The 15,814-nt window shown below is 41.3% G+C and overlaps 2 protein-coding genes across 5 annotated transcripts in view; one reads left to right on the top strand and one right to left on the bottom strand.

Moving 5' to 3' along the window:
• MACROD2 (mono-ADP ribosylhydrolase 2) overlaps positions 1–15,814 on the top strand; it is an 851,553-nt gene that overhangs the window by 18,208 nt on the left and 817,531 nt on the right. For 3 of the 4 annotated variants that reach the window (XM_077176111.1, XM_077176112.1, XM_054629913.2), the window contains exon 3: positions 5,099–5,206. In XM_077176111.1, the coding sequence (XP_077032226.1) occupies positions 5,099–5,206 (108 nt within the window). Of the gene's footprint in view, positions 1–3,962; positions 4,124–5,098; positions 5,207–15,814 lie in introns of those variants that run through there. The other variant, XM_077176113.1, reaches the window with a different exon arrangement.
• Positions 2,939–3,849, bottom strand: LOC143693636 (uncharacterized). Its single transcript, XM_077176114.1, has 2 exons — positions 3,548–3,849; positions 2,939–3,190 (listed from the first exon to the last, which is right to left on the bottom strand). Exons 1-2 carry the CDS (start codon positions 3,815–3,817, stop codon positions 2,966–2,968), a joined length of 495 nt encoding a protein of 164 aa, XP_077032229.1. The 5' UTR covers positions 3,818–3,849; the 3' UTR covers positions 2,939–2,965.

Consider the following 15,814-nt stretch of genomic DNA (forward strand, 5'->3'; position numbering starts at 1 on the left):
CTGTGGTACACAGTGACGGGACAATGTCACTGACATATTTTATGAAAATCCTTTTGCTAGGATTTTTCTCCTGAGAAGCTGAGAGGCCTCAGAAACAGAATGTAAACAATAACTATCTGATGGCTATGGAATGGGGTCTTGAGATTGTTTACCAACAGGTGCATCTTAGATTGGTTGCATGTTAATTGTTTTTAATTAATGGTCAATGACAGCCAGCTGTGTTGGATTCTCTGAGTCTGCCCTGAGATTTTATTATTCATTCCTTTCTAGCTTTCTGATGTCTCCTTTCTCTTTCTTTAGTATAGTTTTAGTATAACATGTTAAATATAATATCATAAAATAATAAATCAGCCTTCTGAAACATGGAGTTAAGAGTCTCATCTCTTCCCTTGTTCTGGGGACCCTCAAAGGACACCACCACAGGACAAGAGGTAGAAGGCACAAATTGAAAGAGGAAATTCTTTCTGAGCATTAAAAAGCAAAGCTACACATATACTTTTAGGATAGCTGAACACTGGAACTGGTTACTTGGAGAGGTTGTGGAATCTCTGTCTTTGGAGATACTTTAAATTCAGCTGAGAGAGGGTCCTGGACAACTTGCTCTGGGTGACTTGATCACTAGAGGTGCCGCCCAACCACATCCATTCTGTGATTCATGGTGTCTGTTTGCCTCCAGAGTTTGGTACTTGGCTGCTGTCCTCAGCTAATCCAATTATGCCACTTGGTAATTAGCTGAAACAGACCATATTGGCAGAGTGTGCAGCCAGGGAGAAGGTGTTGGTGTTCATCATCAAGTGCTTTTGACTTGCATGTTGTGCGCGTTTTTGGCTGGGTAGAAAGTGATTTGTCTGCAACAGATGTTTCTTCCTTGTGCTCAGGTTCTGATCTCGTTTAAGTCCAAGAAGTGATAGAGCAAATCTGTACTACAAATTTGAAGTCGTACAGTGCATCTGTGAGTGCTTTTCCCCTGGTGATGGAACATATGGAAATAATGCTTATCTTGATTTAGATAAGCAATTGCCTTTCCTATACAATCATCCACGCTTAGTAGGAGTAGAAGCAGACACATAATATTACAGGTCTTACAATCTGTCTTTTTTAACGCTCCATAAGCCTATGCAGAAACAAATGGAATGGAAATTCTGTTAGATGTGAGATTAGTAATTGCTAATAGTTCATAATTTGTAGTTTCTACAGGAAACTTGTGGAAACAAAGCCTGAGGTTAAAAAAAAAGAAAAGGCACTGAAGGGAAAAAGCACAGAGTGTGTAGCAGAATTGCTGCTGCGCGTTCCGCCAGGGTCAGATGCGCTCCTAAAGCTCGCTCATTTCCTTTGTGTTTTCAGCAATCCAAGAAAAGTGGTTTAGTGTCCCAGTCAAGTATTTGCTGAGGATTCTTCCAGGAAGGGCTCCTCTTGTCTGGGGTTAATGTGATTCTTGTCCCTTGCTCAGGTTCTTTTTCCAGATTCTCCTAGAGAAGCCTTCCTTGTGGGGATGCATCTCTACTAGTAGCTATTGTAGCAGGGATGAGGTAGTGGGCAAATTTATTTCTGTTGAACTTGGGGTGAATTTACTTCTTTCAGCTGTGGAGTCTAAAGCTGACTAGAAATGATGGAACTCTGCTATTTTCAGCTTTTTTTTTTTACTTGCAATCCAGTCTGCTACTTGTTTTTATGAACTTGAAGAGAAACGTGTGATGTTACTTGTTTAACAAACTTCCCTTATAACAGTGTGAGTCTGTGTGCCTTGCTGCCATCAATTCTTCTCACTTGTTCTCTCTTTGATTTCTTCTCTTATTGGCCTTTGCTCATAGAGTGCCAAGAGACTTTTGCTTTGCCATAGGTATCACTTTATACTATGGGGCTTCGGTACCTATTTTTACTGCTTTGTGTGTGCTCTACTCTTTCATTAACAGTCATTTTAAAATGCAAATGTAGTGGGGTTTTTTTTTGTAATAAACTCTTCAAGCTGTAGGTTTTTCCCTTCCCTTTAGTGGTAAGCTCTTTGGTATTGCTGTAGGGATTTCTGTAATTGGAAGCTTGAGATCTATTTTAAAAATTAATATACGTTAAAGTGTATCAGACTTTTAAACTTAGGCTATTTGAGCAGTGATTGAGTTTCAGGGCTGTTTATCCAATACGGTAGGTTTGTGCCATCCTTGTCCATTGCACCAGCTGAGTAAATTTATGTCCTGGGTGGGGGCTCCCTCTAGTGAGATGTTGTGACAGTCCCATATTCACTTGGTTCAGATGAACTTTACCCATTTTCTTTTCAAGTGTGGTTTTTGCAAACTCCATCTAATGCATTTTTCTACCCTTGTGTAAGCTGTAAAGGCCCTTTTCTTTACAACTGATCTGGAAGGAGTTGTAAACAAAGCTGAGGGCTAGAACTCCCTATTTTCTCTATTTGGTGTGAAGAGCTCAGGTAATCAACTTCATCCTACTTGAAGCTGTGGCTCTGTGGACTCTGAGATGTTTTGTACATGACTGAAGGACCAAAGGATCATGTTATGAGGAAGAGGTAAATTAAATTGGATTGTAAAGGCAGAGGGGTAGAAGATGACTGCTGAATCCAGAGGGGAAAAAGTCGGGGTGGGACATGAATGTTCAACTATTTCTGGTGAAGATTTTGAGCTGTAATGTATTACTGAGGCTGGGGCAGAGGAGACAAGAGGAGGACCTACAGCAGTGTTGCCGCTTTTGTGTGTTGTCAGTAATAGCCTAAACCCCCATATTTTAGAAAGGATGTACCAGGATCTACTTCATCCTTTGTGAGTGTGTGTGCATAGATGATTTAGTGGCCATTGACTTCACTTTCTCATAAGAGTAACAACCAACTTGTTTGCAAGACTAAAGTTAAAACAGAAATAAAAGCTGTCTTATTTAATAATGAATTTTTAAAAATAATGAAATCTGTATGAGTAATCTTGCAGTATATTGCTCCATTCTCCTAGCAGGTGTTGTTTTCTCAATCAGAGAAAAGCGCTGCCTCCTCGTCCAAGTCCTTCCACACTTGGTTGTTCCTTCCCCTCTGGAGCGCGTCCCCCTGCAGGCAGCGTTGGCGCAGGTGCCTCAGGAAGCCCTTGATGGAGGCAGAGTTTTCCTTCTGGCGGCCGATCAGCTCCTCATTGAGTGGGGAGCAGTCAGCCAGGCAGCAGGTCCTGGGCCAGGCTGAGCGTGTCCAGTTCTTCTCCTGCGAGACACAGGGCAGGGAGCACGATGAGAGGGGCGGAGGGGCTGCAGGGGCTGGGCCCCCTTGGGCTCTCCTGGGGCCTGGCTGGGCTGCCCCAGGCTGCAGGTTGGGTGGAGAGGATATGGGGCAGGGTCTGTCTTGTTCTGGTGGCTCAGCCTGTCCTTGTTTCCTCCTGGAAGGAGAGGGCTGAGCCCAACCTCTGCTTCTGGGCTTGGGCACGGGGCTGGGGAAGAGGCAGAGGACCCTTGGTGCCTGCCCAGGCTTTCCTCTGCACAGGGGCTGGCACTCCTGCTCACCCTATAGGCTGTAGCTGCCGGCCCCTGGCACCATCCCACCTGCCCGGTGCCCGTCCCTCACCTCTCTCCGCTGCCTCTGGGCTTTTCTCCGGAGGCTGCAGCCGAGGCAGAGCGCGGCGAGCAGCAGGGACAGGGCCAGGAAGGTGCAGCAGTGCAGCTGCAGGGGCCACAGGCCGGCACGGCCCGTGCCGGGGCCCGGCTGCTGCGCGCCCCGGGCTGGCACAGGCAGCCGGGCCGCGCTCCTGGGGGGACGGCTGAGAGCTCTGGGCGTGCTGGCGAGCAGCGAGGCCACGCAGAGCCCCAGGAGCAGGGAGAGCCCCGGGCGGAGCATGGCACAGCTGCCCCAGCTGGGAGCTGCGCTCTCTGGGCCCGACCCCGAGCTGAGCTGTGCCCACGGGCTCTGTGCCAGGTGGTGGCATCAGCTGCGATGTCACAGGGCTGTTGCCTGGCAGCCAGAGGCTGGGAATGTTCAAGGCAAGGCCAGGCCAGAGGGTCTGAGCGTGTGGTGTTCTCAGCCTGCTGCTCTGTCTTGGTACTGTGGGACAGGACTCAGGAGCTTGGGGATGTGCTCTCTGGTGCTTGGGAAGGAATTGCTGACATGTCCAAGTTGGTATTCTTGAGTTGATGGAAATAGAGGGTAAGACTAGAGGAACAAATTTGTTTGGACTGCTTCTACTTTCTCACTAAATATTGAAGACTCTTTTTGCTTTTCAACAAACTCTACTTGTTTTGAAGATTTGAGACAAATAGATGAACTCAAGCTTCTTGACACTTGTGTTAGAAAGAATTTTAAAAAAGTAATAGTAGAAATGAATTTCATAATCTTCCCTCCAGTTCATTTCTGGTGACGTGCGTTTCTAATTTGGTGAAGCTTTGGGCAGTATGTTTGTGCAAGGGTTTGAGGTAACTGAGCTGTTCTGTAGAGTGAATCAGATATAAATGAAGTGATTTGGGGATGCAAATTCAAGAGTTTACAGAAATAAGGGACCTGTGGTAACATTATTTAGTAACAAATCTGTTGCAAGCCTAGTGTATGTTGTCTTCACCACCTGCGTCCTCCTAGTTGAGCAATTTAAGGTGACAAAGCTCCAAGTTTAAAATTTGCGTGGATTTTTTTTCAGGCTTGTTGTCTGGCTACATGTCTTCAGAAGTCTTTCTGAATTTTGGAACTGTTGCAAATGGTGTGCTTATGTATTTTTGTACTCATTTGCTATAATTCTAGATTGGAGAAATTATTATTCTTGTTAGGAGGGTAATCTTAATTCCTTAATTTGTTTTTGCAATTTACACCCTTATGATTACCAAATAAAATTACTTGATGGATCCCACTCCAAAAATGTGTATGTTTCTACAGTTTTGTAACCAAACAGTATGTGGATAAGGATTCAGCGCTTCTCACTAGTTTGTATTTGGAAACAAGTAACAAGCAAGCACTTGATGTTAGGGCAGTGCTGGTGTCTCTGTGGGTTACCGCTGCCCTCTCGAGGTGAAACTGAAAGAAACTGCAGTCTGGCAGGAGTCGTGTCACTGTACTGCTGCCTGTTCAGGGCTTGTAAACAATGACCTTGGACCCACACTTATAACCTGGCTTTTCTGCTTTCTTGGCTTGTAGGTGAAAACGCTAAGGAAGATGTGCAAGGGAAGAAAAGTCTGAGTGAGAAAGTTTCTCTCTATAGAGGTGACATTACGCTGCTTGAGGTTGATGCCATCGTTAATGCTGGTAGGTGGTTAAATATTTTATCTAGCTGTGTCTTGAAAATCCTTTACAGCTCCATGGTACAAGTGTGAACTCTGAAAAGTTGCCTGAAACTGGTGAGTCCTGTGGAAATCTGTTGAAAATATGTTTTTTTTTTTCCCCCCAGTTCGTTCATATTGTATCTGTTCACCCTGTGTGCATTTACTGTGGCAGGGATTGTTGTGAAACTTTTATAGCAGGGTCACCATGAAAAAATTAATGATCTTTTGTCCATCTTTTGACTTAACTTGGTTAGCTAAGACTTCACACTTTGCATTGTAGAAGGCTCATTTTTGTTACAAAGTTAATGCAGTTAACCCAGTCTGCTTTTATAAATGAAGCCACTTGTGGGCTAGGTAATGTGAGAACTTTAACCACAAGGTGATAGGAAAACAGAATTTTGTTTGTGGTTTTCGTATTTGCTTTCTTGTTGGGAGGTTGTATGTTTCAAGTTTTTGGCCATGATCTACAGTTTTAAGTTTTTAAGTACCTCTTCTTGCTCAGTGACCATGTCTCCATGTGTGCAGTCGAGGTGAAGAACTGTATGTAGCATCTTGTGACAAAAAGAGGGAAATGCCTGTGCAACTAATTCATCAGTGTATTAGATTGTAGTAAACTAGTTCAGTTTTTTGGCAAAAAACCAGTGGGAAGGTTTACCCCTATACGCATGCTCATAGCCAAATCTTGCCTGCACTCTCCACACCAAAAAAGAATGTGTGGTTTGTGTGGCCTGAGGCTGAAAAGTTTTCCCCCCTAATACTTGAGTGGCACTGATTGATTTTCAAGAACTAATTTTGGTGGTATTCATTTCTTGGAAGGAAATGTGCTGCAGTATCTTCTGTGTGATGGAATTAAGTTCTGAGATTCCCAGGGTTGTAATGGCTAAAATGGATGCATTTGCTTATCAGAGGAAAATGCCGTGTGGAGTTACTGTTTCATGTCTGCAAAGAGCACAGGAATGTTTGCTCACACAGTGGAGAGGGTAGTGAACAGACTCTCTTTCACTGTTTGGTTGTATGCCATCCCACTTGACCTGTGGACATCTGCTAATGGGTTTTGTGAAGGTACAGATGGAATCCTTAGCCATTTCAAAATACATTTTTGCATTCCAAAGGTTGAAAAACGCATTTTTGCATTCCATGAGGCTGGTTTTCCTGTGCTAAAAAATTTAATTCATCTTCTAGTTTACTGAGGCAGAAAAGCTCTCCTAAATAACAAACAATACAGTAGCATCCATGTAATATGATCCTCTCCTCACTGTGTTGACAAGACCTCTGAAACTTGAATAATTTAATATTTTGTCCTCATTCTTTTTTTAAGAGGATTTTCCAGTAGTGCCTTTGCAGACTTCCTTACTTTATTGCTTTACAGTAAGTCAATATTAGCATATTTTCCACCTTTTATATTTAGCTTCTCTTTGTTCATAGACCTCCCTTGAATTACAGGCTGGAACTAGTTACGGATTAGCTTTAGAATAGGAATACTTCACTTTTCTTGATTTAAATCCCCCTTTAATTGTCCTGAAAGGTCCAAAAAACCTATATCCCAGACTGCAAATGATATTATCTGCCTATAAATCTATTATCTGCCTGCCATCCATGTGAGAAATGCCTCTCTCTGAGGAGGAAAAAAAAAAAAAAAAAAAATCAAATCAATCGCATATTGATACGCAATTTTGAGAAAAGGTTTAAAGATCTCTCAAAACACACTGAGGCTGAAAGACCTAAAGAGGTTCAAAACACTCAAAGTATCTAGAAAGCTTAGTTGTTTTTACTGTTGTCATCTGTAAATTGAATTAGGGCTTAAAGGGAGATTCAGATTAGATGTTGGCAAAGCTACTTATTGATTGGAACATGTTTATAAAGTGATACTTTGGTGTATCAGATGGAAACAAAACAGGAGCACTAGGGCCAGGCCATTGGTACAGGTGGATTTTTAAGATTCTTCTAATTTGTTATTAACCTTCTATAGTTCCTAAAATGCATAATATGTTAACTATTATGAGATATTAATAAGTTTAGGTTAAAATACTAACCTACAGTTACTCTGGAAAAACCATATGCTCTTTATATGACAATGCAGTAATTAAGTCTAAGCCTTTGATTTGCTGAGGATAGCTGGAAAGCTACATGAGGAAGGTGTTGTGGTTCAAGATCCATATTATTTATGCAAAACATCTGCTGTGCTGGGATTCTTTTTAAATCCAACAGTTTCAGTGAAATTGTAGTGTCTCTTAGATGGCATCTAAACCCATGTTTCTGCACCATATGATGCTTTTGCAAAGAACTCCATTGTTTTTTCTTCTGCAGCTGAAGTTATCCAAGCCTCAAAGACATAAAGCAGTAAGTAGCCACAGTACCAGTTTCTGTATGTAAATTGAATAAAATGCAGCCTGTTGAATATGGAATAGGAGATAGGTTTTTTGGAGGTAAATCTGTGCAAGTTCTTTTTATACTTAATGCCTTTTGACTACCCCAAATATTAATGATTGACTCCCTCCTATCTGTTGCAAGCCCTGGGTTAGGGAGGGAGGAAAAGACTCTCTGGAGACTTTCTCTATGAATTTAGAAATTCCATTAACTGTCTCCTGTAATAAATAGTATAAAATACAGCAAGTCATATCCAAATTGAAGCCACAGGACGATACAGGTTGAATGTTTACATTGACTTACGTGAAGATCTAAATATGCTTGAAGTAAAGGGAATGGTCTGGTAAATTCTGGGGTTGTGGAAGGGTTCCAGGTGGTTCAGATTGTCTCCAGATTTGGATGCAAACATATTGGCAAAAAAAAAAGTGTATTGTCAAATATGTAAGGAGGGAATGAGACATAAATGGTGATCTTCTGTAGCTAAATATCAGGATATCATTGATGAACACTCCTACAAAAGGTTCCTTTTTTATCCTAGACTTTTAGCAGACAAACTGAATGTTGCTTACTTTCTAAAATACCTCACGTATAGTTTGCTTATTCTTTTGAGAAACATCACAACAGCCTCTTTGAAATCATTCAAGACTAGAGCGAGGAACTGAGATGCATTGTGAGAGAGAAAGGAGTGAAAAAAGGAGTTGATGTGCGATTTTGCTAAAATTGATGTCAATTATCTACCCCTGTAAATGTCTTTTCCTTACACAATGGCTTCCTAAAACTTCCTTACTGCCAATTTCATTGCAGACAGGTATTAGTTTAACTTGATATTTTGCTTAAGGTGTCATGTTATGCCATTTCCTTCACACATTTTTTTAAAGGATTCAGGTAAGACTTGTATGAAAATCTTAGTTTTACTGCTATGTCCTCCTCTGTGCTTTTTTATTAGCCTGTAAGAATGTAAACAGGCTCTCCTTGAGGCATGTGCTTACTGCATTAATCTGTGCTGACTGGCCTTTTTAACATATTAAATGTTCCCGGATGTCACTTCATCCTGATGCCAAAAGTGCTTCAAGCACTTGGAAACCAGATAACCACAATTAGCCAACATCTGAATAAATCATCAGAACAGAGCTTGGAGGGGGTGTGGTGTGTCTGTGGTATCTAGGGAGGGGAGAGAGGGGCCCTTTAGTCCCTCTGGCAATCCCAAATACTGAAATAAGCAGTAAAAACCTGAGTAAGGTTTGAAAAAAAAATTTGTTCCTAATATTTGTAGTACCAACTGAGCAGTAAGGGACTACATTTCCTCTTCATTTTTAATAAGGAAAGCTGTGTCACTATTTATGTCATATGCAGTAACTATCTGAAGTAGGTACTGGAGTGGTATTTTGGGAGTGGGTGGGACAGGGATGTCTGTGTGCCTCATATACCTTAAGCAGCAGTTCATCTGACCTGAGGTCACTACTGACCTCAGGTCACTTCCTTCCTACCTGTTAATAAATCTTACTGTGCAGTTATAAGATAAGGAGACATGTACTAATATGCTTGTGAGGGAGTTTTTACTAGGAGGAAGATCAAGGGGAAACCATTATGTTAGGGGGAAAAAAGGATTCTCCTTATTTTTATCTGATAGGGAGGAGGAGGATGATGACTTGCAGAACACTAGAAGAGATAATACTTCTTCTTATCTTTGAAAAATATTCTTTGTATCAGTACAAAAGTATGGTACTGAGAACATAAACCTTTAATCTTCAGGAAAAAGGAAGATGTTCATGCCTATTCAATTAGATATTATGGTTTATAGGTCTGTAGAATTGCATCTAAATTTGCAGTTAGAGAGTTGCTACAGTTATAGCAACTAGGTGTCTCCCTTTAAACTGTGTTTGAGTGCTGAAATACTTTCTAATACTCAGAAATTTGGGGAAGAAACTCTTAATTTTTAAATTGAATATGTTTTCCATGTGAGAAAACAAATGTGATTTAAAATCTTCCTCTGCTAAAGAGAGAAAAGACTTGGTGACTAACATAGTAAACAACTATGTAAGTAAACAACTCTTTATGTCCCATTTTTATTAACCCTGATGCTGGAATTTAGTTACTGAGTTTGACATTGCTCAAGAAGAATAAGAAGAAGAGCAAGAAGAAGAGCATCACACATGTGCCTGTGTGCAGAGAGCTGCCTCAGCTGGGAATGCAGGTTTGGCAGGCACAGGCTCATCAGCTTCCCTGGCACAGTGTGCAGGGCCAGCCGAGGGAAGGTGCGTGGAGGCAATGGTCTCCTGGTTGCTTTTAGAGGCAGAGATGTTTCCAGAGAGAGAGTTACAGCTGAGTTTTTAATCAAATTTGCAAGAGTTTGGAATGCCTGTCCTGCTGTACCTCCCTGTCCCAGTACTGAATGTATGTGACACTGAAAATATTCAGTTTTAAATACACTATGCTTGATTTGCTTGTTGCAAATCAAGGTCAAGACTGGTTTTCACTGAAGCTTCTGCATGACTTGATTTATAGGATGAAATAGATATTTTCATACTGAATCTCACCTTTCCTAGTGAAATATGCCTTTCTTCCCTCAGGCTTCTGACTTCACAACCATGTTTCAGCATTTTTGTGTCACAGCAATAACTTTATCCTGCTTTTTTATCTGGAGATAGCACATATTTTCTTCAAGATTCATAATTTCCTGGCCTTGACCTTGAATATGACTGTTTAACTTAATGAGGTGTCCCTTTTTTTCTCAAGCTCAAAATTACACATCAAGGTAGAAGAGCTATGTATTGATACTGGGAACTGAATATATTATCAGTGAATTATGCTTATACAAGTGTGTAAGTATAGATAGGGACTGAACTCTTCCTTTCCACACAAACAGCTCGTTAATGCTCAATCAGTCACTGCAGTTGCCTTGAACTTGGTGCTTAATGAACAGGTGGGGAAAAAGGATGGATTCGAATCTGGAACAGATCTGACATCAGGCAATTTCACTGATTGCTAATCCATTTCATTTGGCAACTTAATTTATCACACAGAAGTTTCATCTTGTAACTTCTGAAGTAGAAATTATTTCAGAAGTGGCCTGTCTGAATATTATGAAGGTATTTGAGTCAGTTGCTGAGCCTGATCTGGTATTGTGTGTGTACTTATTCTCCCCCTTTTTATTTTACAGTGACCAGTAATTCTTATTCTGGAGCTCATTTGAAATTATTCTTCAATAATTTGCTATGAAAAGAAGTCCCTTAACTCAAATGTTCCTGCTATTGAATATGGAAGAAACAAAATGTAAAATCTGCCCTTAAGTTGCTTATAGCATTTTGACATTGGAGTTTTACATTTTATAGTATTGATTTTTGTGGATTTTTTTTTTTCAGTTGAGCTAAACATAAATGGTTGATTATACCGGGGGATTCTTAATGAGTTTTCTGGCCATTAGAATGTTTTGTAAATATAACTTACATGTTTTATCTCCAGAGTACAGATAGGAAAATGGAAGACTTGTATTGAAATCCCTTGTATGGAGTCATCTGGCATCTGCCTGTGTAACTTACACTATTGTAATTTCCTCTAGGAATAGAACCAGTATTGCTAACAAATTGTTGCTAATTTGGTTTTCATCTTTACTGTGAGCAGACTGTGGTGTTAATCAAAGGTTTCTCAAGTTATTTTACAGTTGGTACAATTACACTTGTGTGTAAAACCCCAGATTAATTTATATGTAGTCCTCACTTACTCATCAGGAAAGTCAATGTTAATAGTTGAGGGAATCGGTCATGCCCAATTGTGACATCTGTGAGTGAGTTTATTACTGCTTTCTGTGGAAAATGCTTTAAGCCTGGCTGGTGAGCAGTAGATGTGGTTAAACTTGCCCTCTGCTTTTGGTCTAATTTCATTTCAGTGCTGTTCTTCCCTGTAGTGTAATACTCATTTGGATGAGAAGGCTGTGTATAGTGACAGTGTTCAAGAGAATGAAATGGAAGGCAAGTACTGCTGTAGGTGTGGTTTAATTTAGGTGGAGAGCTGTAGCTGCTGCCTCAGTCAAACACCATTTGCTGTAACCATGTGGCCAAGGGTTATGACTGGGGAGGCTCACTCAGAATTGCACTGCAGAAGGGGTGGTTGGAATGCACTTGGAAAATATTTCAGGTATAATTAGTATAACTCAAAGCTTAAGCATTAAAAAAAAATGGTTTGGCAGTGCTGCAGACACATATTAGGGAAGAACTTTCTTCCTTATTCTAGGGTGCTTTGGGAAGGGGAAATGAATTGTGGTGAAATATTTTCATTGCAAAGTTCCAGCATTGTTCTCACAGGCATCTCATGTAGCTAATGGAGATGGCTTCTGGGTGGAAATGTGCCTCAGACACCTGGATGTTATCCTGCCACATGGTGTGTGGTTCCAGCGAGCCGAGAGCCTTGGGTGGTGGAATGGAGGCCTGAGCCTCGTGTGCCTCAAGGAGAGCTTTGCCACTAAGCCTGCCATATGGCCAGGCACTGCAAACAGATAGGCACTGCATGGTAATGATAATCAAGTGATGATTTCAAGCAGTGGGATGTGAGTGTTCAGTGACTTACTGAGAAGCCATTAAAAAAACAGCAGAGAAGGAAATGTACTTTCCACTGGAACAATGCACTGAAAAGGCTACTTAAACGAACAGATTGTCAGCTGAAGCACCAGACACACATGTTGAGGTTCAGAGCTATGCTTTTAGACTTTTCCTGTTATTCTGTGCTCCCACAGAAGTCTGAGTGGAATGAGATGAGTGTGCATGATCTTTAGGTATCTGATACCTAACTACCCAAAATGGTTTTGCCAGTGAAGTTGTGGATGCCCCATCCCTGGAAGTGTTCAAGGACAGATTGGAGGGAAGTTGAGCAACCTGGATTAGTGAAACATGGCCCTGCTCATGGCGAGGAGGGGTTAAATTAGATGGTCTTTGATGGTTCCTTCCAAAGTAGGCCATTTTGTAATTCTAGGAAATACCCTGACACAAAATTACTGGCCTCTCCTCTGACAGGATTCAGCATAGTCTGTCTTCTGAAAATCTAATAATAAATGGGCAAGGTAGATGTTTTAGTAGCCTTATCTAACCTGATGGTCTTTGGTAGCTGGATTTATTTCCAAGTCTGTTTTCAGCGTTGATGCTTTCAGGACAGTGTCTGTTTCACCTAAACCAGTGTGTTCTCCTTATTTCTTTGTGCATCAGTTGTTGAACTCATTTATTATCTCTGACCCCAATGTGATTACTGACCCTTCATGCCATGGTTACCCTGGCCCTTTTTTTGCGTGTGTTTCTACAGAAAACTAGCAGTCTACAAGGAAACACCTGCCAAGTTGGATTTCTTCAAAAACTGACTTCCCTCAGTTGGGAAGCATGAGGTGGCATGAGATGCCGTGAATCCTTTCTGACAGCAGGTGGCAATAGTGCCCCTGTTATCGTAAAACCACTTTTAGGCCTGTGTACCTTAATTTTCCTGGACATAAAATCGGTGATGACTTAAGCAGAGGAAACAAAATGCATGTATTCGAGGTGTGCTTGTTGGATTAGCCATCGATACAGCTCATGCTTATTAAATGCTGACTCCATTTCATGATGTGTGTTCAGTGTGTGTTTGAAATAGAACAGGAGACAGGCGTGGTTTGGAAGAACTGTAAGCATCTGTTTTACTTCATAGAGGAAAATATTTTGGAGAGACCTTGCTAGCAGCCTGTCATATCACACATTTGACAGTGCAGCTGTCATCTTGACTGCACTGATGGAGCAGAGGGGTGTAAGAAACTACTCAAGGTCGTCTTGAACAATTATGCTTCGTTTCATAATATTAAATCCACTTTTAATCAGGACTTGTGGCGGATTATCTAAAGGATTGTGGGTTTTTTTAAGCCGATATTTGCAACAGTGTGTTCTCAGTCAAGATAGGCATGCAATGTTGTGGTTTTTTTCAAGCTTCTGCATTTTAAAAAACCCAAACCAGTCAAGTAATTTCCAAATGTTGGGACACAAAAGAGAAGACTTCTTTGAGGCCTCCTCTCTCTACTTACAAAATATTGGCAGTGAGAGGTCAGCTGGTAGGCTGAGATTATCTCTGTAGTGCTAATATTGACCCCTCCACTCCTCTGTCCAGATGTATGTTTGTTTTTTCCTCCCTTTCTGTTTGTAACCATGAACACATGGGGTTTTTCTGGATTTGCACATATACTGTCTCAACACTATCTCAGTCACTGTAAGTAGTACAGTCAGGGTAGTACTGTAAGTAGTACTACTGTTACTACTGTAAGTAGTACAGTAAGGTCAGCATGGGAATTAGCATTTCTATGTATAATGTAATCTCGTTAAATACATGCAGTTAAGTATTGAATAGGGGAAGGTCTACTTTGATTGGAGGGAGTAAGCTTTAGGTTTATTTTATCTAATTTGCTAGATGCAGAAAATGGGATAAAAAAGCAGTAGTCAGAGTAGTAGTTTTGATGTTCAAAACTGCTGTTGTGCAGCTGGCTGACCCTGTCTGTCTCCCCTGCTTTCTCGGGCAGGAGGAGTTGCTTTTGCTTAATTCTCTTCGCTGCTGAGTCTTCCACCCTTTGCTAGGGTTTTGGGTTTGCCTGGTGCTTTGCCATTTGCTGCAGGTCTTGGAAATGTTAGTCCCTTGAAATACAGCTTCCATTACTTGTTAAATAAATAGTTATGGACTGTGAAATGCAGTTTAGGTTTTGTTTTGACCTATGGCTGTTAGCAACTGATTTTCTGAGAAAAGAAAAACATTTCTGTTTGCAAAACCACAACTTGCTTCCTTTAGGAATTCAGAATGCCTCTCACTTAGAAATTGGTATTAAGGGTACAGCTTGGCTTTAAAAATCTGGGCTCCAAACTCCTTTGTGTGACCTGCTGCCCCAGTCATAAAAATTAGTAATGGCAGCTAAATACACATCAAAGGTCGGTGGAAGCTTGTGAAAGCGGTATTTGCTTGTTAATCCAAGCACAATGGCAAGTGTGTTTGCATCGTGTGCAAGGAGTAGTCACTTGCATGTTAATATACCGTTGTTCAGAGTTGTCTGGATGTGTTTGGGAATGGTTTTAATTACAGTATTGAAGGTGCTGCAAGGCCCTGTGCTTTCCTCACAGCAGTGGGGTGATGAGCTGCTGCTGCTGCTCCCACACTTCTTCCCTTCACCACAGAGGAGATGGAACAATCAAGGTTCGTCTTAGTATCTCCCGCCTGGATTGTCACTTGCCCAGAGTGTTTGAGAGGGGGTGTCAAGGCCCAGAGGGGACGTGGGTGGTCCTGTTCCTTCCTCCCTCGGGGTGTCCTGTCCCTAGCACGTTCTTCCTGGCTGCAGACTGCAGCTTCTCGCCTGAGCTGTGCCCGAGGGCCGGCAGTGCCACGAAGAAAAGATGACTTGGCTCTTTGTAGGAGCGATGTTGTAATGGCCCTTGTTCTCAGATGGTTTCACCAGTGAAGCCTTGGAGCCTGAGGCTTTCATTGTCTATTGTGTCTGAGCAGTTGAAACCTGTGGGAAAAACACTGATTTGGAGAAGTTTTTCGGATTATTGTTCCTTCTCTCTTTTATCACTTGCGTGTTTGTGCCGCAGTAACTTTAATCTAGTGTGCAACATGAATCACTTAAACGTGTCTCTGTAGCACCTTCATTTTATGCTGGAAAGCTGGTTTCTGTCGAGTAATAAATAGAAATAGTTAATATCTGGCATGCCTAGTTGTGGGCTGCCTCAAAAAGATGGTTCTGTCAGCTATATTTGATTTGTATTTACAATGTTTTGCATTGCAAATCCATGTTAGAAATGCTTTTTAAATTTAAAGTGTGAACCATATTGCTTTTTCAAGGGAACTGTACTCTTGTGTCATGTGAAATAACTTTTTATGTAAGAAAGAGGGGATATTGCTTTCAACTCTATCAAACCAGGTTATAGAGGAATGTAAGTCTTCCCTGTGACTTGATATGCCTGATAATAGTAACTGGCAAACCATTCCCTTTACATTTCTAAGAATTTGTGGTGCACAGGCTATTTCAGAGGAACTCTCTTTTCTCATCCTGTCAGTTTCAGTCCACTTTGAAAGGATTATATTGAGCAGTGTGGTCAAGTTCACTTGGCTAGTTCTGAATTTCTACAAATCTGAGTAATTTTATTACTCTTTCTGAAATGAACATCACATTTTAGAATGATTTTCATAATAGTCAATCAGTGAAAAATGGTGGATATTACCTGCAGAGTTCACCGGA

The sequence above is a fragment of the Agelaius phoeniceus genome, chromosome 3 (genome assembly GCF_051311805.1).
Source record: "Agelaius phoeniceus isolate bAgePho1 chromosome 3, bAgePho1.hap1, whole genome shotgun sequence".
NCBI lineage: Eukaryota > Metazoa > Chordata > Aves > Passeriformes > Icteridae > Agelaius > Agelaius phoeniceus.

Coding starts and splice junctions, on each gene's coding strand:
- LOC143693636 (XM_077176114.1), bottom strand. CDS start 3,817: ATGCTCCGCCCGGGGCTCTCCCTGCTCCTGGGGCTCTGCGTGGCCTCG. Junction 3,191..3,547: donor CCCAGAGGCAGCGGAGAGAG/GTGAGGGACGGG, acceptor TGTGTCTCGCAG/GAGAAGAACTGGACACGCTC.